We start from the raw sequence: 25168 nt of genomic DNA on the forward strand, positions 1-25168 counted from the left end.
GCTACACACATAACATAACAAACACACTTCAAACAATGCGGGTAAGTCTACATTTTGCATTTCTTTTTAAGACCAAAATTAAAACCCAATTGCAGAAGTCCCAAAAACTCAAACCATACAAATATACACTCTTAAATGTTTCCATTTATTCACACAGCTCTATAAATATGAGTCTAAGTCCGAATACACACCACTTAGTTGTATGTTATTAATGACAACTAAATGAAAATTTATATAACAAGTAACCACTGGAATGCTGATTAACCACAAATACAAAATGATAAAACACTCCAAATGACGCTCCGAATAATATCACAGTGTAGCTGGTGTAACTGTCTCACTCCAAGTCATGTATTGAAGACCATATGTCCATTTGTTTGTACAGTTGAATTAACCCCCATACTATAGGACTTGTCTGCAGAACCATTGATAAATTTTTTGTACTTCAAATATATTAAGCAAGGCCATTGAAAAGCCATGCTCATTTTAGGTTCAGCTTTTGTACATGCCAGAATCATAAAAAATATCTGTAAGTAAGGCAGGAGAAACAGCACAAACCACACAACCATTGGAACGTCTATGATATGGTGCCATGCTGATCCTGTACTGGTTATCTCCCCTTTCTCAACATCAACTGGTTCTGCCTTTTTAATTTCTCCTTTATGGTTGAAAACGGCCTCGACCTGGACAGGTTTGTGGTAGGTGTTTATGTGTTCTAGGGCAAACTGGTTGTAGTGTTCACTAATTTCAAACAAATAATACAGCACAGAAAATGAACCAGCTAGGAAGAAAACAACCATCAACCAGGCAATCCTCTGTCTGAATTTCATCCTTGGTTGCTTTACATCTAACGGTGCAATAATGAAAACATCAGCCCATCAGTGATGTGATCTGCAATGTATAGAAATTAGGAATTTGATATCATCAAAATCTACATACCAACTCTAGTTATTTAGGAGACTTCAAGTTTTATCCAATTTCAGCTATAAATCATCTGTAGACTGTCTGAAAATTCAATTTAACTACAATAAAATGCAGTATAAATAGGCTGAAATTACAAGGTATCAGAGAGTGAAAAGGTTTATTTGTATTTTAAACACTTTTCTGAGTCTTGAAGTTTTTGATTCCCATCCCATCCCAATATGCAAATTCCCAAAAATATCACATCATTACAGCTTAGCATTTTTCTACATTGGAATTTTAAAATATGAATACAACCAATTTATACAATGAAGTATGAAAAATATTGCAAAGCAAATTGTTAGAGTATTTAAAAGCAAGAGAGAATAGCACAGCAATACTTGATTCCTGGATCTAGATCTGAACTTGTGGAATTTTGAAATATTGAATTAACTGATTAAGTTAGTTTTATATGGTTAGGGGTCTAAATTTGTTCTTGTTACATATCTTCATCATTAACTGTTTCAACCTGTTAAGATAATAATATTTACAGTATTTCTTGTTAGGTATCTGTTAAGAAACAATCTGGTCTTCCACACTGGACTCTAAATGTAAAGAGTTATCAATCTAATTGGATGGATTAATAAATGTATGATCTGCCCCACTGGGACGGATTTCAATCTCAAATTGTGATCTTTAATACTCAAGACGATCTGGCCGTACATATCTATGGAGACTTTATGGGAGCTGGAGGTGAAATAAGAGAAGCACCTGATGGACTGCTGGCCTGTAGAGTTGACCATGGCCAACTTCCCAACATATTTCAATAATTATAAATGCAAGCTCCTTAAATCTCATTAATGGCTTCATTGTCAGTTTTAGTTTGCACTTGATATAAATATGACGCTTTAAATCGGCTACACAGGACGGTATTTTAACCATGGAATGTGGAGGTAAGAAAATAGAGGTTGAAAAATTTGCAATTTCAACAGGCTGAATTCGATTTGATTTTGATTTGCTAGTATACATAATCTAAATGAGGCTGCATATACATTGTTTCATATGCCTATGTTACTCCATCCTCCTTTATGATCATCATATATAATTTTGTCCGATTGAAAACAGTTATCATGTATATGTTGAGACGTACGACTCACGATACCCGTACCAGTCTATGTCTGGTGTCAGGACCATAATAAACATCTAACATAACCATGGGCTGCCACGTCACCCACTAGCCTTTGCAAGTTAGCACACAAAAACTATATCATTTAGACATATAAGTTACCTATGGAAATGTTAATCAATGACAGAAAGCTTGAAAAGTTTGTTTACAATACACCAAAATCTTGGGGTAACAGTCCATGTCATGTGCTGACGGTTGCGGCGTAACTAATCTGTAAATGGGAAACGGACACGGAACTCTTTTTATTCCGTAATTGTAAGACTGTAATATTAAACTTATTTTCAAATGGAAAACAACAAATGTCAAAAAAAAGTATTTGTGATAAAACTATTAATCATAGTTGCAATAATTAAAACATTGTTCCGTCGTATAATGAATAGAGCAAGAATTTTTAGTACGAATTCAGGATGTAAACTATGAAATTGTATATCTATTTGTGTATCAACAACATAACTTACTACATAAGATATTATCAAAGACAGAGATACCGTGTAGGTCTTAGTCCGTTATATTGTGAAATAGGTGCACATGACCAATTTGAGTCACAATCTGAAATCTTCGCCAATGTTGTAGTCTTTAATTAGTCATTAATTAATTATAAATTATCTATTTGATATTTGGCAAAGCACGCGAGTTCTCTGTCAAACTCACGATTTCTGACTTTAGAAACAAGTCAGTAACATTAAGAAATGATTGTTGCTGAACTATCGTTCATATAAAATAATTCTGGGAGATGACGATGAATTATTCCCTTCATCATTTTTTTCAGACGTAGGAAATTTGCCGCCAAGTAAAACACTCAAAAGTCAAATTGGTCATTTTTCTGATGAAGGTGACAGTGTGACACACACTACAGTGTTGTCGCAGTGTCGCCAACCTCTACTCATCTAATATCTGGTAAAAGTCCTCCAAAATCGAGGGTGACAGGGCCATTTAGGAAAAAAATACCTTATAATCAATTCTATTGTATAATTATTACATCATTATGTATTCAGATGATGTTCTGTGTCATATCTAAACAAAACTGACTATGATAGCTCCAAAAACTAATTTTGAAGGAAATATGAAATAATCACTGACGCTGAGAGATAACAACTTCTGTATAAATATAAACTTTATTTATTTTACAACAAGTGCGAAACAAGTTATGTCAGCTTAAACTAATCATTCTTGTTGGCCCGGATGTAAGCGCGCGAGGGGCCTTATCATGAGAAGAAACCGGAGTACCCGGGGAAAACCCACGTGGTCGGGCAGGTCACGTCCGTTCCGGGAATCGAACCCCGGTCGGCTAGGTGAAAGGTGAGTGCGTTAACACTGCGCCACCCGACCACCCAGCTACGGCCTATATGACAGACCTTGACCAAATAACTCGGCCTATATGACAGACCTTGACCTAATAACTCGGGCAGTTTAAATATGCTGCATATTTCAATTTGGAAATTAGATGTAGTTATATGCATAATTATCTGAAAATACAAAAACGTGTGTAACAGATGTCATTACACTTATTCCAATGCCTCCGCTAGGATTCGAACTCAGATTTCATTGTTTACTATTCTGACACTCAACCGGTCGAGCTAAAGAGAAGCGTTCTAACATTAAGCGGTATGATGTGTGTACTGCAGCCAGTAGGAATAAAATTATTCATCATCATCATCATCATCATCATCATCATCATCATCGTCATAATCATTATCATCATCATCATCATCATCATCATCATCATCATCATCATCATCATCATCGATAACAAAATTGAATTATGAAACCATGGAGTTCAAGTGGGTAGGACTAAATGTAGTTTTCTCATTTGATTTGAACAAGTGCGTCACAATTATCCTCGATGCCCATTATATTATAGTTATAATTTGAAGGTTTGTTTTTCATAGAAAATCATATCCGGATATATGGTTCGTGGCCATACATTTCAAATTAAATAGTCATGATGTGTGTAATGATCATGGTCCTTGACGTACTTGACTTTGCCATAGCGGAGAATCAAGCGTTAATGTGATCTGGTTTACATGTTATTGAGTTCCGGGTGTGGGCCAGTTTATACCTGTGTGATCAGACAAGGTGGGCAAATGACTGTGTATCGGTAAGGTCTCCCGGCACAATGAAACGCGTTGGATACTGGATTAGCGAAAAGAAGGCAAAGAGCCTTAATTTGGAGGATCAGAAGGAAGTTTTCAGGTATATATAATTATCTGTCATTTCTTTCATTTGTTAAACCAGTTTCACTTAACTCAGTATTTGCAAAGTGCATTATAAAGTAAACAGTTCTAGATATAAAAAAAAAACTGGGTCAAGTTCGGTGTTTGTTTACATTCACCAATATAAAAGTTGTCTAGGCGTGAACACGTGTTATGTCTCTAGCCGCTGGTGGATGGACTATAAACAGCGTACATTGATCAATAGCAAATAGATCTACATAAATGGAAATGTACATACTGATTCATTTGCAGTTTATCTCGGTCATAAACTTACAGGTCTAGGTAGACGTTTATCAGCTTCTTTTCAGTATTCAACGACATTATGTGACACACATTCTGTACAAATCTAAAACCGAAATAACAAATCTCCTGTAACTTTTTCTTTATAGAATTAAAGTACATGTCTGATATATGTTAAACTTTTTTTCAGTTTTATTTCCTAATTGTTATAGTAAGCATATGATGCACATTATATCATTATTTTTTACCTTTCCTTACAAGGTTATGTGTAATGGAAGTCATTATGTAAGCTATGTGCTTATATATGTGTGCAGTATACCTGCAAATAAACATTTCAAGTGATATTTGATAGAGGACCAAGTCTATGGGAGAAAATAGGCAGGTTTTTCCTATTACAAATAACACTAGTCGAATCATATAGTATCAAACAAACAAAACCTGTTGATAAAGGTTTTAATTAGTTATACGACTTACAAGAAAAATTACTCCAATCAAATTGAAATACAATACAAAAACTTATAAAAATAAAAATTTTCCGTATAAAAATCTAATCATGATGAAATCCAGATAGAGCCAGGTTGGGGAAACAAGAAAGAATAATTTATAGATTTCAAATATGCAGGGTTTTTATAGATAAATATGCTTACAAAACATGAAATAAATATTCTTTCATATGATTTGGTTTAGGTATACATGTATATAGCTCACAGATCATCATTCACATTTCGTGCTTATGTTCTAAAGGACAAATATTGCAGACATGTGATCAAGTTGTCTTACATTTTATCTTTTATATCAAAATTGATACTTACAAATTAAACATTATACAAATGTAGATACCGGTTTAGGTTTGTGATAAAACATTTCCCTTTCCACTTGTTAGATACTAATATTTTCAAAGCAAATTTTTATGTTGATAATAGGATTAAACAAATAGACATTTAACTTAAAGCTTCACAATGTGTCGCTATAAGTTGCTAAAACTGTTGGTTTCCTGTACACGTGCTATGAGTGAAATGCATAGGAGAAATAAAGATAATTTTTTAAAACAACTTCATGGTTGAGTGATTTCAATTAAGGTCATTGACCAACACTATAAACAAACTACAGGTGGAGGTCAATAGCCAGCATGGATCAGTTTTCTTTATCAGAATCTAATAGGTACATTGACCTTGTTTTTCATTCAAATTTATAGAAACTTGGTAATGATAACCTAAATCCTCAACAATGCTGTTGCGAGGATCTGTTTTATTCAAACTGATCCTGTGTTGAATTTCATTCTTAGGGAATGAAAACTGAAAAATAAATTGAGGATGACATTAAAGAAGAATTGCTGGTTGTCAGTGTGACTTTGTTTGTTAGTCATTTTCTACCTGTAATTAAGATATGTGAGCCATCCGCACAGATATTTATTCTAGTACAATAAAAAAAAATGATTACCTAAATGTGAAGTCACAGTTAACTCAAAAAGCCCATGTCAGCAAAAAGGCTGCTGTTCAATGAAATAATTAAAAAAAAAAGTGCCTTTTCATTGTCTTGATATAGAGAAAGACCTAATTAATAAGTATTTTAGCCCACCCACACCCACTCCCCTTGGTATTAATCCTTGATATTAAGATGGACATAATATGTTAACCACTGGACTTATTGTTGTATAACAAGCTGATTCCTGATATTATGAAAGATGTAATATGTTAACCACTGGGCTTATTGGTGGATTAGTATTGTCATGCTGAAAGCATACATGAAAAAATCAGATAAAAGTTGTTTCTTGGTTTCAATGTTGATCATACTTTATGTATATTGTTAGCATTCAGTCAGATGTATTTTATACATAATGAAAGAATTTTCGTTATAGATTTGTCACTGAATTGTCCTACAAGTTCTAACACAAAAAATAGCTATATAATAAAAATATTAACATTTTAACACTGTGTCACTTAGTTATAAAACCTACAAGTATTTATTGTACAAATTAACCATTAATATACATTTTTTCAATGTTGATTTAGTCTATGATTACAAATATATTATACACACATCTGCTAACTGTTCGTGTACACAGTTATATGAACCTCTAATGTATCCCACACTACTCAATTTTATCATGATACACACTGTGACACAGACACGTTTTTGTTTTTTTAAATGTTGTACATAGTTTGCAACACCTCCATGTATCAAAATCTGTGTTAACTCTCTGATTATTTTTCTGACCTTATTTTATCCATGGCACGACAGACTGACTATAGTCAGACTCAGAAATATTTTCTACAGTAGTTTGTTTACTGCCTTTACAACGTTAATCTTTATGTGTATTGGTGTATGGTGTACGCTAAGAAAGACAACGACATCTTAATCAGCTATAATGTAGACTAAGGCACTATGTAACTTGACTTATATTTTACAGTCTTTAATTATGATTATATATTCGTAACTACAATATACAACAGTTTGTTGGTTAATCTTTCAAGTCAATGCCTGTCTCTTTAAATTGTGTGAATGGATGATAAATTATATATACAAATCTGTGTCTAAATTTACGTTTACATATATAAATAGTAAGATTGTATTTTACTTTGAAGGAATTTGAAAATGTAACAGAATATGTGCACTTCAAATTTAAAAGGATTTTAAGAGTAATTACAATAGAAGTTGGAACTGAATTTGGTGTAAAATAAGACTTTGATATGTATTTATATATACACGTGACAAGGCCAGCATGGCAACACGCTAACAGCAGACTATTGAACCAAATTTCTTTTTCTTGGTCAGCTGACGTGTAATATGTGGTTCTTTCCTTCACTTCATTCTAGATGTCTTGAAGTATTGATGGACCAAAAAAAGTCCCCTTGCATCAGGAAAATGATTCAGAAGGTTATAATAGATAATATTTAAAATATGTTGATAAAATCAAACGTTATAATACTGTAATTGTATAGACAGACTGGTACAGTCATAAAATCTAACAACATTTTTAAAAGCTATTTAAAAATATCAAACTTTGTGTCATAACTTAATTTTTTGAATATTGTCTAAATGTCTTACTTTTCCATGTACATGTATCAATATTAATTGTGCAAATTTCTAAAGCCGGTTCAGACACAAAGACAGGGTGGGCTAATTAGCAATTGTACAAAACAATGAAATAGTAGATGGTTGGGTTTGCGGAATTAGCTTAAAGCTTGCTGAATATATACAGTTATTCTGTAGAAATGAAATTTGTGTAACAGAAAATTACATTATCAAAACAAAGTTCACTTAGGATAACAATTTTGTTTCCCAGAGTTATACCCCTTCTTTAGACTCAACTTTAGAAACAAAATTTTGTTTTCTTTTTTACATTCCCTTGAATTTTTTTATATTATTGAGATAAAACATTCGGAAACTTGGCTGTGGCTAGAACCATTAAAGTCATATTTTAATAATACAGTATCTCATTATGATGGTTTTTACCTCAGAATCGCTGTATTATATTCTTTCTGAAGGTAGAACAGCAACAACATTCATCAATAATGAACACACAATTACAATGATTTTGGTTCTTTTGTTTCAGAAATGCTGGCATTGAGTTGATTAAGGTAAGTTTCTGTAGTAAAACCAAGTAAAGCTACTGAAACATATTTACTGCCTGTGGAGATCAAATCAATTTAATGGATTATTTGACAGGCTGAAATGTACACCTAATTATATCTATAAATTGATGAATTATCAGCTAATACTAAATTTGAAGGGAGACAACTTTTGTTCATGTCATTAGTATAGAGTACAAAGTAATATATCAGTTGTTTGGTTTTTTACTCAAATATTGAGGTTAGTTTAGGTATAGAGGATGAGACAAAGCTGAGACTACCTATTGATCTGCTCGTCCTACAATTTTTCACTGACTGACACTAACAACCAGGTAACAGTTCTCTTTCACCAGGCAACTTTTGCAACATCATGAAAGGTAAAGAGAATACATGGTCATTGTCTTTCCTAAAATATAAGCTGTATTTTGGCAAGGGTGAAGAAAGAAAAAAGTGGAGTCTGACTAAGTGAACCTAGATCCAGTGTTTAAGTGCTAGATTTGTGTTCAGAATTCAAATGTCATTAAACGGGAATATACAACAGTTCTAAAATAAACATTCATATGGGACTCTACATTTTATCAACATTTATAAATGTAAATATATTTGGATTCCCCTAATGACCTAAGAGTCTGATAACCTATTTCAATTATGTTTACTCCCATGTTCACATTTCAAACAACAGAAGGAACCAGAAATAGATTCCAAGAGCTGGCTTTGGTGATCTTGAATGTATGCACTGGTACATTAACAATAATCGGAAGTAAGGTTATTGATTCCGATCTAACAGTACTGGACAGCCATTCATGTCAAGAGTCATGTGTACAATACAAATGGTCTTGATGATAAGCTAACACATTTACTGGCGGTCAATATTACATCATTGTACAAGTTTATTTGGTTGGGTATAACAAATTTATCTTATTCCTCCAAATGGTTTAGGATCGAATCAGAAATTTCAATTATTGTTAATTTATGTTTAATTTAAATGTTTTTTTATCTAGGACTTTATGGGTTAATTTCAAAACAAGAAAAATGTTTTCTTTCACCAGACATGTAATGCTTGCAACTACCATTAATGCTCAACTGCATAATGGGCAAACTTGCGTCATGGACTATCTACCATCTGTTGTATCTTAAGTCAGCCTTTCCTTTAAACCCAAACATATATCTTCATATTCATCAAGGTGTATGCTGGGATGGAAGCCTTCATATATATGGTTGTTTCAACAAATGACCTTGACCCACTTGCTTGACTACAAAAGTCAAATGTGTTAAAATCTTCAAACAGCTTCTACTAAAACTGTTACATAGATCAGGGTCTTTATTCACATGAATGACCTTGACCTTTTTTCAAGGTCACTGGTTAGATGTCAAATGTGTTGACTAAGATTTCAAATAACCTGTTTTCAATAAGGCATCAAATGGCACTGCAAGGTCAAGATATTTTATGGGTAGCATTCTTGGTGAAAGAGCTTTCAAGCCTACTCAAGTGAAGGACATTGACTCAAATTCAAAGAGTCAAATATATTAAAATCTGCAAACAAGTATGACCTTTCATTATTGATATAATGTTGTTGATATGAATATTAATGTGAATTTTTATATACATGAACATAATTTTTATTTCCTAGTCCCTGGAATTATGTCATAAGTATACATATATCTGTAAATGTTGATGTAAGAAAAACTTTAAGCCCAGGTTGTTATCTAAAGGTAATATATATACATCATGTACATTTGTTTATATTACAGCTCAGTATATTGCCACACTTCAATGTGTTTTGAAACAGTGAAAAAAAGATAACGTCATTCCATTTATAGGAATAAAAAAAAACAATGGCGTCTCGTTTTGGCACCTACGCCACCAAATATCTGGTCTGTATACTGGTATATAGATTATCAGTACACTTAATCTTGTCTTGTGAAATAATAGTAATTGCGTGCTTTAATGGGTATGGATTTAAGATCTGTTTGGTGTTGAATACTTATATATTTATGAACAGTAGTCGTGGGTGGATCAGCAATGAGATTTCCATGGGATCACGAAACACTGTAAATGATATATATAAATATTCATTATTACATAACACATAGGTTGGAAATCTGGATAGTATTATATACCTTCAAAGTTTTACACTTACTAAAGTGTCTTTTGAAAATAAAATAAAAGGAAAAAATTGAAATTAATATATCAAATATACATATATATCAAATGTCATATTTTATAGGTATTTAAATTCTTCAGTTGTATGGCTAAAAAATGTGCGTCTTTGAAATAAAAATATAATGTTTAGAAATAAAAAAGGAAAGATTTTATTGGTGTTAGGTTAAGTTATTCTTTGAAATAACCTTTTGAAAACTTAAAGATTTTTGTTTTTGATCATAGACTAATAGAATTTAAAGGTTGTATCCACACTCTCTGCAGGCCAGTCCACCTTGGTACTTTTTCTTTTCCAACTGATATTATATGTGAAAGTTTACGGTTTGAAATTAGTAAATTTCAAAGTTGAAAAAATTGAAGTATAGACTAATTGATCAAGAAAAATAGAAAAGTGCAAAATGGATATGTATTCATTTTTTTTTACAGCTCATTAAACAATTCAGTATATTGAATTTAAAGAAAGAATGCTTTGCATGATCAATATATCAAAATACTTTCGTTCGAGATGAACTAGTCTATGATTTGGAAGCCAACATGTGGTCACACATATATACTAGGTGGAGAGGAAAGCACTTATCTGTGGAACTTTGAATAGTTTCAAATTTATGAAATGTATTTCCCTGCCAGGGAAGGATGTAAATATCAGCTCAAACAGGCCAAGATAGTTGTTATAAGATTTGTCAGCTTAATCACTCAAAAGTTGATTTTTTTTTCACAAAGATTTCTGTTTCCCACATCCAATGATTTGAAATTATTTTTTTTAAAACAAGATGGAGAAGTCCCAATTGTAAAGATTTTATGTAATTGATTAAACTTTTTAGAAATATTACTGATAATTTTCTGTGATGTTAAGCTGGGGTTACTATAAATCAAACCAAGCTTGGTGGTTGAGAGCAGATAAGGCAGAATGTCTGTAAAATTTGTTTCAGTGTTAGACATGTATTTAATATGGCAAGTCTGTTAATTCTGTGTGGGCACTTTATACAGGTATATATAACAGAGAAATTATACTAGGCTTGATTTAAAAGTCAGAACAAATAAATGAGCATTTGATAAAATATACATTTGACACTATTTTTGTGAAAGATTAAGACAGAGCTGGTAATTCACAAAGGTGTCAGTTGTCAGTCCCTTAGTGTGCAATAAGTAATTGATGATTGTCGCATTTAGAGAGCTATGTTAGTGTAATATTTTACTTAAATAATCATTTTTCTCTAAACCAATACAAAAATACCAAATTTTTTGTCTTTTTTTTTTATATATGAAATCTGTTACATTTTTGTCCTATCTTGATCCTGGTAAAATCTGTTTCTGTTGTTGTTTCTATTGTTGTTGCTGTTGTTGTTGTTTCTGTTGATGTTGTTGTTGATGTTATTGTTTCTGTTGTTGTTGCTGTTTCTGTTGTTGTTGCTGTTATTGTTGTTTCTGTTGTTTCTGTTGTTGTTGCTGTTGTTGTTTCTGTTGTTGTTTCTGTTGTTGTTGCTGTTGTTGTTTCTGTTGTTGTTTCTGTTGTTGCTGTTGTTGTTGTTGTTTTGGTTGTTGTTTCTATTGTTGTTGCTGTTGTTGTTGCTGTTGTTGTTGCTTTGTTGTTTCTGTTGCTGTTTCCGCTATTTCTGTTGTTTCTGTTGTTGTTTCGGTTGTTGTTGTTTCTATTGTTGTTTCTATTGTTGTTGCTGTTGTTGTTTCTGTTGTTGTTGCTGTTGTTGTTGATGTTGTTGTTTCTGTTGTTGCTGTTGTTGTTGCTGTTGTTTCTGTTGTTGCTGTTGTTGTTTCTGTTATTTCTGTTGTTGTTGCTGTTGTTGTTGCTGGTGTTGTTTCTGTTGTTGTTTCTGTTGTTGTTTCTGTTGTTGCTGTTGTTGTTTCTGTTGTTGCTGTTGTTGTTTCTGTTGTTGTTGATGCTGTTGTTGATGTTATTGTTTCTGTTGTTGTTTCTGTTGTTGCTGTTGTTGTTTCTGTTGTTGTTGATGCTGTTGTTGATGTTATTGTTTCTGTTGTTGTTTCTGTTGTTGCTGTTGTTGTTGCTGCTGTTTCTGTTGTTGTTGCTGTTATTGTTGTTTCTGTTGTTGTTTCTGTTGTTGTTGCTGTTGTTGTTTCTGTTGTTGCTGTTGTTTCTGTTGTTGTTTCGGTTGTTGCTGTTGTTGTTGCTGTTGTTGTTGTTGTTTTGGTTGTTGTTTCTATTGTTTTTGCTGTTGTTGTTGCTGTTGTTGTTTCTGTTGTTGTTGCTGTTGTTGTTGCTGTTGTTGTTGCTGTTGTCATTGCTGTTGTTGTTGCTCTGTTGTTTCTGTTGCTGTTTCCGCTATTTCTGTTGTTTCTGTTGTTGTTTCTGTTGTTGTTTCTATTGTTGTTTCTATTGTTGTTGCTGTTGTTGTTTCTGTTGTTGTTGCTGTTGTTGTTGATGTTGTTTCTGTTGTTGCTGTTGTTGTTGCTGTTGTTTCTGTTGTTGTTTCTGTTGTTGTTTCTGTTGTTTCTGTTGTTGTTGTTGTTGTTGTTGTTGTTGTATCGGTTGTTGTTGCTGTTGTTGTTTCTGTTGTTGTTTCTGTGGTTTCTGTTGTTTCTGTTGTTGTTTCTGTTGTTGTTTCTGTTGTTGTTGCTGCTGTTGTTGCTGTTGTTTAATCTGTTGTCGTTGCTGTTGTTTCTGTTGTTGTTTCGGTTGTTGTTGCTGTTGCTGTTGCTGCTGTTGTTGTTGTTGTTTCGGTTGTTGTTTCTATTGTTGTTGCTGTTGTTGTTGCTGTTGTTGTTTCTGTTGGTGGTCCTGTATCACTTCCTATGTACAAATTTGGCTTGAAAAATAAAGATTGTAACTTTTTCCAGAAAAAGCTAACCAGATAAAATCATTATGAAGATTAATGGAATCTTTCTTGGTTTGGCCTAAATGTACAGATATTGACAAAACCAGCAAGCTTGTGATGTGTTATAGATTTTCGGTGTTAGTAGACTTGAATACTGCCAAAATCAGTGCCAAATGGGTGAAGCGTGTGGATGTAATATTTCTTTATTTGTAATATATACCTTCCATCATTACTTAAAATCAGTGATATTGATTTACAAAATTAGATTTACTTAAAAATTCATAAAATGTAGCAGTATTGAATTAAAGAAACACTGAAAAATGATTGAAAATATGAAAAATGCTTGAACAAAGAGATTTTTTATTACAAATTTCTGTAAAATATGACTGAAAGTGTTTGTGATTGCATATTTTACAGTTAGATATACATCTCCCACTGGAAGAACAGGGACCATTTGATCTCATCCTGCACAAATTTACTGGTCTGATGGTAAAAGCAGAGGAAGGCGACACATCATCACACACTGTCTTACAGAATGTTAAGGTAAGGGATTTCATAGAGGTCAAGGTCACTGATAAATGCACTACCCGACAGAATATCAATGAAGATAATTTAGTAGAGAGCTTAAGATCAATGGTGAATGCACTGCCTTACAGAATGCCAAGGGAGATAATTGAGTAGAGAGGTCAAGGTCACTGCTTCAACCTAGCAAACTTATCTTTCCTTTGTTTTTATCACGTTAAAATCATCTGCAGCATTACATAAGTTAAATGTAATGGGAGAGATATTTGTACTAAAATATTTTAGTGTATACATATACTATAAAATTTTATGTTTTGTGAGGCTCATATTCCATGAATTTTCAAACATTATGAGGTATTTCTTGGGCAATCAATCAATTTCATGAATAGGTGTGTTTGATATCTGTTAATACTTAAATTTCAACAATCAATTTATTCATGATTTGTTGATTAAGAGTGCTCAGTATACAAATTATAGGTGTGAAATTTGATAGATATGGAAATCTAGGGGACCCAATCATTGCATTGGCATATGCTTTGATCTGTAAGTACATTTGCATTATATCAAAGATATGTAAGCATCTGTTGATTGGTGACCTAGGCAACACATACATGTCTGTCGATATTATGTTTACAAAGCTGTTTTTATCAATAAAAGAAACACCGCCCAGCTAATATCCTGCTGTGAATTTTATTGAGGTCCTTCATTCAGAAGTATACTTAAAACTGACTCCAGTACTAAATGTAAGGAATGGACTTACTCATCTAGCTTTCCCAACACTGGTTAGAGCTCAAGTTTATTAGATAAGCTGTTTACCTATAGACATATTTGTGTACACAATGTCTGGAGGCCATGATGGATGATGTATAACTTACCTCTTATTGATATGGAAGGTAGGTGTCACCACCAGTATACCACCCCCACATACACACACCTGTTATTGATATGGAAGGTAGGTGTCACCACCAGTATACCACCCCCACATACACACACCTGTTATTGATATGGAAGGTAGGTGTCACCACCAGTATACCACCCCCACATACACACACCTGTTATTGATATGGAATGTAGGTGTCACCACCAGTATACCACCCCCACATACACACACCTGTTATTGATATGTAAGGTAGGTGTCACCACCCCCACATACACACACCTGTTATTGATATGGAATGTAGGTGTCACCACCAGTATACCACCCCCACATACACACACCTGTTATTGATATGGAATGTAGGTGTCACCACCAGTATACCACCCCCACATACACACACCTGTTATTGATATGGAATGTAGGTGTCACCACCAGTATACCACCCCCACACATACACGCACCTGTTATTGATATGGAAGGTAGGTTTTGCCATCAGAATATCGCCCCCACATACACACACCTGTTATTGATATGGAAGCTAGGTTTTGCCATCAGAATATCGCCCCCGTGTGCATTCATCTCTCACTGAACTGCAGTTTAGTTGCCATTGTCACAATACTAATTGCATGAGTTGTATGCCCATTTCATTAAAAAATGTCTTGTTTTCATGCTCAACAAGAATAGATGTATAGGAGATTCAGAAGAAGGCTCCATTGGGTCACAATTGAGCTGTGAAAGCCTTTTTTTCCACCATTTTACACAATGTTTTAGCCAAAATATAATTGTATGTGTATCTGCAATCAAAAATTGCAAATTTTTCAAAGTCATTGAAGGTGGAAGTTTTTGAGCTCAAGGGAAACTTGTGTATACCTGTTTTGGATTTTGGATAGAGGCTCTCATTTATACCCACCATATTCACACCATGGAGGTTTTTCAAGGTTAAAGGTTAAAGGTTAAAGGTTACCTTTTAGACCACAGACCACTTTTGATATGAAAAAAAATTGTTTACAAGATATCATGCTGATCATGTACACCTTAACAAATTTGGCTCAGATTTCACATCAAAACATCACAACACCACATAATCAGTGGTCGTTGGTCAAGGTAAAGGTCAAAGTTCGCACATGATCACTTAGGAAGATAAGAGCATGTGGAGATTATATACCCTATGGACCCCTGAACTGATTTAGAATAATTACAAATACATACAGGATAAAAATGACAACTGACATTGTGACCCAGGGATGGGAGGGGGATGACTCTATGTTTATTGTGACATTTTAATCAATAAAAATCATCTGAATAGCTACGAAAGGTTGTGTCCTGTTTAACAAATGTTTACTTGTAATAAATCATAACATCTTGATGTGACACTTTTAATACATAAGCAGGTAGTTAAGTTATGATTGTTAATGTATCATATGCAGATATCTTCACTTATCCTTTTATAGACAATAACATATTTGGGATTAACATGATTTATCTCTGTTTGAGGAAGGTAGCTGGTAAGTAGTATAAACAAGAAATGAAATAAGAAATTATCAACATTTTGAAGGTAAATGGGGGAGATGATTTTTTAAAGAAACTTTATTCTCTAACCTTACAGCATAATTGTGAAGTCCTGGTTCAGCTAAGCATTCTCTCAGTCACATATTTGGAAGCTAAACATACTGTATAGTCAGTTATTGTCAGTTTGAGAGACCAGGGACGTCCCAGGAGAGACTTACAATTTGATTCAAATACAAAATTCTTCAATCTGAATACAGGATGATGTCTACTTTTTGGCAGATATATCTTTCAGTGTCAAGTTTCAATACATCTTTACAGATTTATCAGTGAAACTCCATCGTAATTCATAACAATCATAACCATTTGAAAGCAAATACATGCATTCAGTATCATGTGATCAGTCATCTGTATCACATACCGTTTAATCGGTTTAATCCTGTTTGTCCCAAAACTGAAAAAATCTGTGTCCTGTTTGTCCCAAAAACATTATGTACACAAATAGGGCAGTGTGTTGTTATAACATTTAGGGTACCTGTGTGTGTTGTTTTAACAGGTAAAAAATTTGTCCAAAATTTTATACACATGTAAAGCTATTTGAAACATTTTGAAAAAATCAAATACAAATATTATTATAACGTTAACTAATATATATGCATGTATGAATAATTAATATGAATTAAATAAAATAATTTAAATAGGATATTAGAAAGAAATGATTTTGTTAAAATATTCGCTGAGTCGCTGTTCTTCCACTACCACCACATCACATCGAGGACTGCTGGTTCAACGCCTTGGAGGACCTTGAAGACGTCGACCTACCCGTAGATACAATCACTGACTACGTCACCACCCAATGGATAGAAGGAGGCCGACAAGTTTGGAACCACTTTAACAACGATGGACACAGGACCACAAACAACTTGGAAGGATGGCATAGCAAACTCAAGAAAAAGATCCCACATGCACATCCAAGCATTTTCATATTCCTCAGAGAATTGAAAGACAATTACATTAACCGCCTACAACATGCTGCATGAGGACTGCCTGTGCCAAAGAGACGTCGCTACAGAATGCTAAATGACCGTCTTATCCAACTGAAAACTCTCCTACGAAACAACAACATCAATTACATCAATTACGGAGACAGAACCACATACCTGTTGCACATGGACTGATTTCGTTTTATTTTGAATTGTGTTAATTTATCGGTTTCATTTATTTCTATAGTTATGTCCTGAACTGTATAGTTGAACATAAAATGTTCACTATATCACATCCTTCCAAGTTAAATTTTGTTGAGAGTATAATTGATAATTATATAAAATGTACATTATATTATAGTGGTATGTAGTGCTAAATTTACCTGTATTTTAAATAAAACTAAGATTAATTGCTGGTTTGTTTTCTTAGCCATTACAGACTTATTCATACAAAATCCTGTTTGTCCAAAAAAATATTTTTACCTGATTTTTCAGTTTTGGGACAAACAGTATGACACCGTTTAATCTGTTTTGAGAGAATCAGTTGTAATTGTCCTAATATCCTTGGATAATTGGAGAGGTAACTAATAATGTTAGCAGTTTGTTATAGCAATTGCTTTAGAATCATGGATAATAGTTACAAAATTTCTTGTTTTTTCTAAAATACTGCTTCGCAAAATTGAGGAAATGATTTGTTTCCAGCAAAAATAATAGGATGTCAAAATAGATGTATGATATCGTACATTGCTACCTGTTCACCTGTTCGTTTATGTATTTGTGTTTTTCATTCATAGCAATTTAACAAACAGCAGAGATCTTTCAAATTATGGACTTAATGTGTTCTTTATATAGGCTGCTAAGTGTGCTTCGATTAGGACATCAAAGTTGTTGTACTCTCAATACAGTATTAACAAGATATTGACAACAGTGAACATGGAGAATACTGTGTTATTAGCATGAATAAGTCATATGCTACATCTTTATGAAAAGATACACTCATGTGGATTAATGTTTATAGCGATGTGAAAAGAAATCACGACTCACTCATCATGCATCATGGGACGTCTATACAAAAACCAGTTCTTATAATTGACCCTGTTGAATAGTACTGGCATTTACTGAAGCTTGAGATGATGTTCTGATGTTCGTGTGGTACAGTACTAATGAAATCTACTGCCTGTTAATCTGTGCCAGAACAAGTTATCTCGGTCCTGAATAAACTAGATTTTGTAATAAAATTTTAGCAAGGTGTAAACCCATATTGGATGGATGATTTTTCAGAATCTTAGCCAGATGCAGTCCGAGTCTCGGCTTAACTCTTGGTCATTGATAAGTTTAAGGATTTTTTTTTTCATACTGCAAAGGCCTGTTACCAGCAGTTTATCCATTAAAATTCTGGTTAACAAGAACACTGTTGAAATACAAAAAGATAACTTGACGTGATCTCAAAGCATCTTAAACCTGATAAATCCGTTTGTTTTCCCAGTTTTAACATGTCTGATATCTGTAGTGGAACAGAGATATGCTAAGAATCGCTGGAAAAACTGACAGTGTGTGATCATGAGACAATTAGATTTTATAGATAAACTATGATTTCTTGGTGTAAAATTAAAAATGGTGGCCTGGTATGAGTGCAGAATTTTGATAATTTTGAAAACTTCTTTTAATAGCTTTTTATTGACAGTAATTGAATACTGCAGAAATAAATGCATTTATACACAAAAATGAACTTTTCAGTTAATGAAATACAAATGTACCTAAGTTATCTGGGATGCTATAATGATTTAAGTAGAACTATTTTCACTTAATTTTTCACAGATGTTTTAGTTATTAAAAATTATTTGAATATTACTTTGAAACATGTGTATATAGCAGTTTTAATTTCATTTCTGTAGTATCATGCAGTACAGTCATGTAAAATTTAACTATTTGGACCTAATGTCTTTAGTACACACCGTAGACTGTTTATAAAAGATATAACAAATATGACAAGAATTGACTTAAAAATAATGAACAAGTAGACTTCTGTTCTAAAGTATCAAAGTCGGGTTTGTATACATGTGGTCCCAATGTTTTTATGGAGATATTTTTAAGTATGTGTATTGCACTGGCGTTTATTACAATATTCTGCTGTAACACTGCTGTGTTTAATTTATTACAAAAGCTTAAATAACATTTTTTAATTAAGGTATTTCTGTAATATTGTTATCATGGTTGTGTTCAGAATTTACAGAAAGTATAAGCTAATAATTTATCATTACTGAATTTTTAAAATTATTCCTATGAATGTCTGAAATTTCATTGAAACAATGTTGAATTCTCATAATTTAATCTCTAAGACACATCTATGAAGTGTTCTGTGAAAGCTGACCTTTAAAGCTCTATGTAAGTAATACATTTATTTATATATTATTGCATTTGACAAATGATTTTAACAAAAATTACGTAGATTTCATGACTAAGAACAACAAAAACATAAGAGTTCTAAATCTTATTTCTGATTGACCTGTTAAGGAGTTTAGCTAGCCCAACGACTGTAATGTTAGACAGCCAACCATATCAGTAATGTACATGCTTTAAAGATTTCAATCTGGCTTAACTCCCAAGTTCAAGTTTTCATATTCAGAGCAAACAAATGCTGTACAGAATGTTTGAGTTCAATACCGGTTTTAAAATGGACTATCTGGCTTTTGTTTGCTGACAACGGCCAGTTTATACACAAGCAACAACACTAAATTACCTATAACCTATTTACTGTAACAGCCCATGGTACCCTGCTATATATAGGGCTCTATGTCTTTGGTTTTAAATCTGTTTCCCATTAGAAAGAAAAAAAGATATATTGTTTGTAGCAACTAAATAAATAGCTCCTGTTGTTAGAAAATTGAATCTGTGAAAAAAAATTCTTTGTTCATACTCTAAGTCTCTTTTATTCATAACTGTTAGATCTGTGGTTTCAAACTAAGGGGAGATAAACCAGTACAGATTCACCTTAAAAAATCCAATGCAAGCCTTAGGGCCTGGTTAAAGACAATGCAGTAGAGTTTATAGAAACTGAATTTATTTTTACCCTGTGATTGTATAAATGTCAATGTTATCGATCGCAACAGAACCTAGTTACACTTTATTTAGGTGATAATATCCAAAATAGAATCTTGCATATTTTTCAAATGATTTTTATGTCTCATTTAATTATTTTTAAAAAGGAAATTTTTTTGGAATATTTTGGATTTGGAGGCAAGATTTCCATTTGGTCAGTTACATAACCGTTGTTAACTGAATTCTTTATAGCTAGCATTCAGAAATAATATATCATTTTGAAATTAACAAAAACAAAACATTGTGGTCAGGGTTGTCTATATGTCCTCATGATGATGTGATGTGAATTATAGTAAAATCTGATCACATTTACGGGACAACATCAGATGTCTCATGATTTGTTTACTTTGTATTTTGCTTGTTGTTAATTTTCAGGACTAACTCAGGTGCCACCCAATCTGTACACTTTGTACTTTGCTTGTTGTTAATTTTCAGGACTAACTCAGGTGCCACCCAATCTGTACACTTTGTATTTTGCTTGTTGTTAATTTTCAGGACTACCTCAGGCGACACCCTAGTTGTTTATTAGTTGACACGTTTGATTCTCTGAAGAACCTTATCGACAGGAATGAACAATACAAATTACTGCTGAGGTGCCATCTACTAGACTCAGGTAATTTATCCACTGACTTTCTTACTTTCATCAAAAAGTGCTTTTGTTTTTCTTGTGTCAAGCTTTGCCATTGATGTTTTACCCTCGTTTAGATTTTTTTTTGTTCAACTAAATCTTCATTATTTTAGCGCTTTAGAATGAAAAAAAGGTTTTAGGCTTACCCCTCTGTAGTTACTTGGCAGATATTTATAGTGCATTAGATATGTAATGCAATGATGATGATGATGATGATGATGATGATGATGACAATGCAGTGTCATCTAACATTGTTTCATCATCTCTCTGTCCTTTCTCTGTCCTTCACCTCATGTTTATGTTTTTTGAAGTTTAACTCACAGAAGTCATATACTTATATAAGTTCATGTCAAAATCTTCAATTAACTTCTTTTCAAAAAGTACAGACTCTGTGATCCAGATCTGATTTCATAGCTATTGGTGGTTATCGTGTAGCTTTACTTTCGTGTGCCAGAAATGACAGTTTATCATAAATGTTTTTTGGAGATGTAAATACATACATGAATTAGCTTAAAGGTTCACATCAATTAACTATGGGTTTTTCAAAAATTCATCCGAAAATCGATTGATTTTTCTCAGTGTTTCTCAGTGAAACAAATTCATCTTTATCACTTAAAATTCTATCATAGAATTTTAAACATGATTTTTTTTTTTGAAAATTAAATAGGAGAATTTCAATTACAGTAGAATATCTGAAAAGAATCTCTGATGTAGCTGAACTGATTATTACTTAAATAGCAGGAAATTTTCATGAATCTATTAAATCATATGTAGTTACAAATATATTGACATGGCATACTTAAAGTCATATATATTCAGAGTGATTTAGGATCCTCGAGTCACCTGATTTAAGTTTTAAAAAGAGAGGATGGGTAATGGAGCCAATGCTGTGTACTGTTTACTAGTGGGTAGATGGGTCCTTGGTCTCCCGTCTGGATACCTGAGGGTATGCAGGGGATTGACGCAATAGGGTGAGCTAAAATGCTGTGAATCAATCATGACAGGCTGGAGGCAGTTTCTAGTAATATATGAGGTATCCTCTACAAGTTTTGCCCAAAACCTTGGATTTCATCAGGACACAGTATTGTAAAATTTCTTGCCCAAGGTCTAAAATTGTGGACAGCTTTATATTATGCATTATGACATGACAATTAAACAACATATTCTGCTTAAAAAAATTTCCATTGTTCATCTGTCATCTGTTATCTTTTAAATTACCTTCTATTTATACTACTAAAACATCACACCTACGTACAAGCTTAAAGAAAAGATCACATAGAATATTTTTGTTGATCTTAAAATGTTTCTCAAAAAATTGATATGAATTCTTGTGCTCAATATTCGTTTGTAGCTAACTATATCTGTCTTATAACACCTGATCTATATTATCTTTATGCCTAATATATGTTACCACTGTGTGAGAGAAACACTGGAATTAAGTTAGAATGGCATTGCTCCAACAGGACTGGAGATAAGATTTAGTCTGTCCATCAACGATTACATCACGGCTATCAACGCCTCACTAACATGTCAGCAGGTCGTTCCAACAGTAAAAGATAATCATTATTCTGACACAGACACTGCAGTAACCCCAAGTACATTGCTTGTATATGTTTACCTTCAGGGAATATATATTATAACATGATTTGACCACAGTAAAAATGCCCCTCTATCATCCTGCTATGTAGTGGAATGTTTAGAAGGAAATAGAGCTTGCCTAGCTGTTACATAAGTATTTTAACAGCACTGAAGTGTTGGCATGTTGAGTTAGTTAGCTAGTGCATCAGCCCCTCCCCCTCCTCCTTTTATACATATGTAAGATAGATGGGAATTTATATTTTACAAGTTCACTCTGTAATGCCTACATAGTTAATTATAAATTGTTGCGAAGTCAGTTAAAGTTGTAAGTTTAAATTCCTGTGGTGTTTCTGAATTCCGGGAAGAATGACATGTAGATAATGTTGATTTGATGAATTGCTTGTCCGTACCATTACATTTTATCTAATTGTTTGAAGAAAGTTTGTGTGATCTGGTAACTATTTTTTTTTTTTTCATTTTTTATCTTTTAATTTGAATTGTAATTTTGCGGATAAGGCTTACAACCTACTATTACATTATATTAAAGTAGACTGAAGCATCGCAATTGTCATCTTTTGAAGATGGCAGACACAAGACCAAACATAGATGTTCTCTATCTATATCAAAGTAGCTGTAAAACCAGTTTATAAAATGTTCTTGTAACACTGCGAAAACATGTCTTTTTAAAAATTGCTCCCTGAAATTTTTTGGGAGCATATAGTCGCTGTCTTGTGTTATCAATTGATTGTAGTAGGTATATATTGGATCCTGTGTAAGAATTCAATGTTTAAAGACAAAATGTTCTCAGATATTTGTCAAATAAATACACTATTGCGTTATTTTTACTGTTATGTGCCTTTTATACTAAAGAGTTCTCTTCTAGTTCGCTAGCTGTTCAGTAAAATAAAAACTTTGCAGATTTGTTTTATTAAACAAATTGAAACAGTGTAGTGTTGTATCATATCGTGTAATGTTGCGTAACCATGTTGTAATTGGATACTGTCATCAATTTCGACTTACGTTTCATGGACCATTGATAATGGCACGATGTATACCACAAATACTTTCAATATGTTACACTTTTATTTGTTAGTAAGTTGTAGCAAAAGTAATCAGATATGGGCCTAATCTTTTGTCAGGGCTTATTCACAACCAGTCCTTTTGGTAACACCTGCCTAGTCAGAGTAAGGTTAGCGCTATAATTAAGCCAAGGGGGTCGTCTTCAAAATTGTAGTTAAATCACAGGTCTAATAGTAGAGATGAGCTCTTTTCACCTCATCTCGGTATCCCTCTCTCCTCAGTCACTTTATGCTCTTTATTCTCTGGTAATTTTCTTATCTTTTCTAATCCACAAGGCTGAAAGGCTGTTATAATGCACATAAATCCTGTCAAATAAAGAAATAAACAGACAAGGATATCTCAATCCTTGTGTAAAAGTTTTACTAGCCAACACAAGCCTCATGCTGGCAACTTAAACTCTAGCACTCGGCGATATTGTATATGTAAATCTATGAAAAAGACCAAAGATTCTATTTCTCAATACTTCAAATCTATCTGATATTCTCCCATCTAATCTGAAGGAAATTCTCGTACCTCAGTACATAGGAAATTGTAACATTTGGCTAGAATTTATTTGATAATACATGTATCTCTCTCTCTCTCTCTCTCTCTCTCTCTCTCTCTCTCTCTCTCTCTCTCTCTCTCTCTCTTTCTTTCTCTCTATGTGGAAAATAACTCTGAATAGAATTCCCAAGAGAAAGGTGGTGATGCTTCATGTGAAATGAGCCTCATTGTAAGTATTTTGTCAATATTGCTGGGACGCTACATGTGTGTGGGTGGCAAATATTGCAGAGGTCATCACTGCTCCTGCTACAGAGCTTTGAACCTGGGACCATGTGTTTACTGGTTTGACATTTTACTTAATGAGCTTGTGAAAGGAAAACAGTACCACACTGAGTAATGATAGGAAACGACTAGTACTCGTACCAGGATGACACTGTCTAATAAGTGAACTAAGTTGAGTATTCACATAAAATCACAAAGACATACTTTGTATGTGAATGTCACATTTCATCTTTGGAAAAACTAACCAGACTTTTGAAAGCACATAAGTAAAGATACTCTACTCTCTAATCAACATCTGAAAAAGAATCTACCTGTACAGGTGAACTTGATCAATATTTGTTGAGACAAAGTATAGGCCAGGTACAGTGTGATGGTTGACAGGTCCTTAATAGTGTGTGATGTATATATAATGCAACCCTAGTTATAGTCAGCAAATGCTTTTGTTTCAGCGTTACAGGTACCCGGTCAATTTCTCCCGGATTACTTATTCAAACTACGTCATGCTATGTTGTTGTTTCGGTCTGTTCGTTATAGAACAACAGGAGCCCATCAATACTGATGTATAGCTTCAATGATATAGGGTACTTATTGAGTTAGACAGACATAGAATATTTATGCTTGTCCGTGACCTTTCTCCACAATCAGAAAATCCCCGCTCAAAAATTGTAGATATAGTAAGTATTTTATTATTTATCTATTCATGATTAAGAGTTTTGTTCTTATGCTGACTTTGAATATTTTTAAACAGCTGTTAGATTGCACAACTTGTTTTATCAGAAGAAGATATCCTTGTTTTCAGTGCATCATTATTGATGTTTTTGTTTACTGGAGAAAGAGTATACAATAAATAATTAACCTTGTGGAGTTGTGTCTGTCAAGGGCAACAACTCTGGATCTTCAGGCATGATGATTGGACATGATATTTATAACTAAGCAGTTAACTGGTTTATTTATTAGCAGTGATTTTTTCTGCTTAATTAGCATGTGATCTGTGCCCAATGGAAAATACTTTTAGTTAAGAAATATTTTCTTTAAACCTTAGATTTGTCCTGAAAAAATGTCGGCCTTC

The 25168-nt window shown here is 33.2% G+C and overlaps 2 protein-coding genes across 3 annotated transcripts in view; one reads left to right on the forward strand and one right to left on the reverse strand.

Moving 5' to 3' along the window:
• Nucleotides 1-294: 294 nt before the first annotated feature.
• Nucleotides 295-2232, reverse strand: LOC132551846 (lysosomal enzyme trafficking factor-like). The gene is made up of 2 exons (XM_060215991.1): nucleotides 2189-2232; nucleotides 295-891 (listed from the first exon to the last, which is right to left on the reverse strand). The coding sequence occupies exon 2, from the start codon at nucleotides 828-830 to the stop codon at nucleotides 348-350; it is 483 nt and encodes a 160-aa protein (XP_060071974.1). The 5' UTR covers nucleotides 831-891; nucleotides 2189-2232; the 3' UTR covers nucleotides 295-347.
• A 1914-nt stretch (nucleotides 2233-4146) lies between these two features.
• Nucleotides 4147-25168, forward strand: part of LOC132551820 (inositol-tetrakisphosphate 1-kinase-like) — a 32637-nt gene continuing 11615 nt past the window's right edge. For both annotated transcript variants that reach the window (XM_060215965.1, XM_060215966.1), the window contains exons 1-4: nucleotides 4147-4279; nucleotides 8096-8120; nucleotides 13479-13604; nucleotides 20544-20661. In XM_060215965.1, the coding sequence (XP_060071948.1) occupies nucleotides 4203-4279; nucleotides 8096-8120; nucleotides 13479-13604; nucleotides 20544-20661 (346 nt within the window). In that variant the 5' untranslated portion in view covers nucleotides 4147-4202. The remainder of the gene's footprint in view (nucleotides 4280-8095; nucleotides 8121-13478; nucleotides 13605-20543; nucleotides 20662-25168) is intronic.

Source organism: Ylistrum balloti, unplaced genomic scaffold (genome assembly GCF_031769215.1).
Source record: "Ylistrum balloti isolate Yb309-2 unplaced genomic scaffold, AGI_CSIRO_Ybal_v1 Utg370220, whole genome shotgun sequence".
In the NCBI taxonomy this organism is placed as follows: domain Eukaryota; kingdom Metazoa; phylum Mollusca; class Bivalvia; order Pectinida; family Pectinidae; genus Ylistrum; species Ylistrum balloti.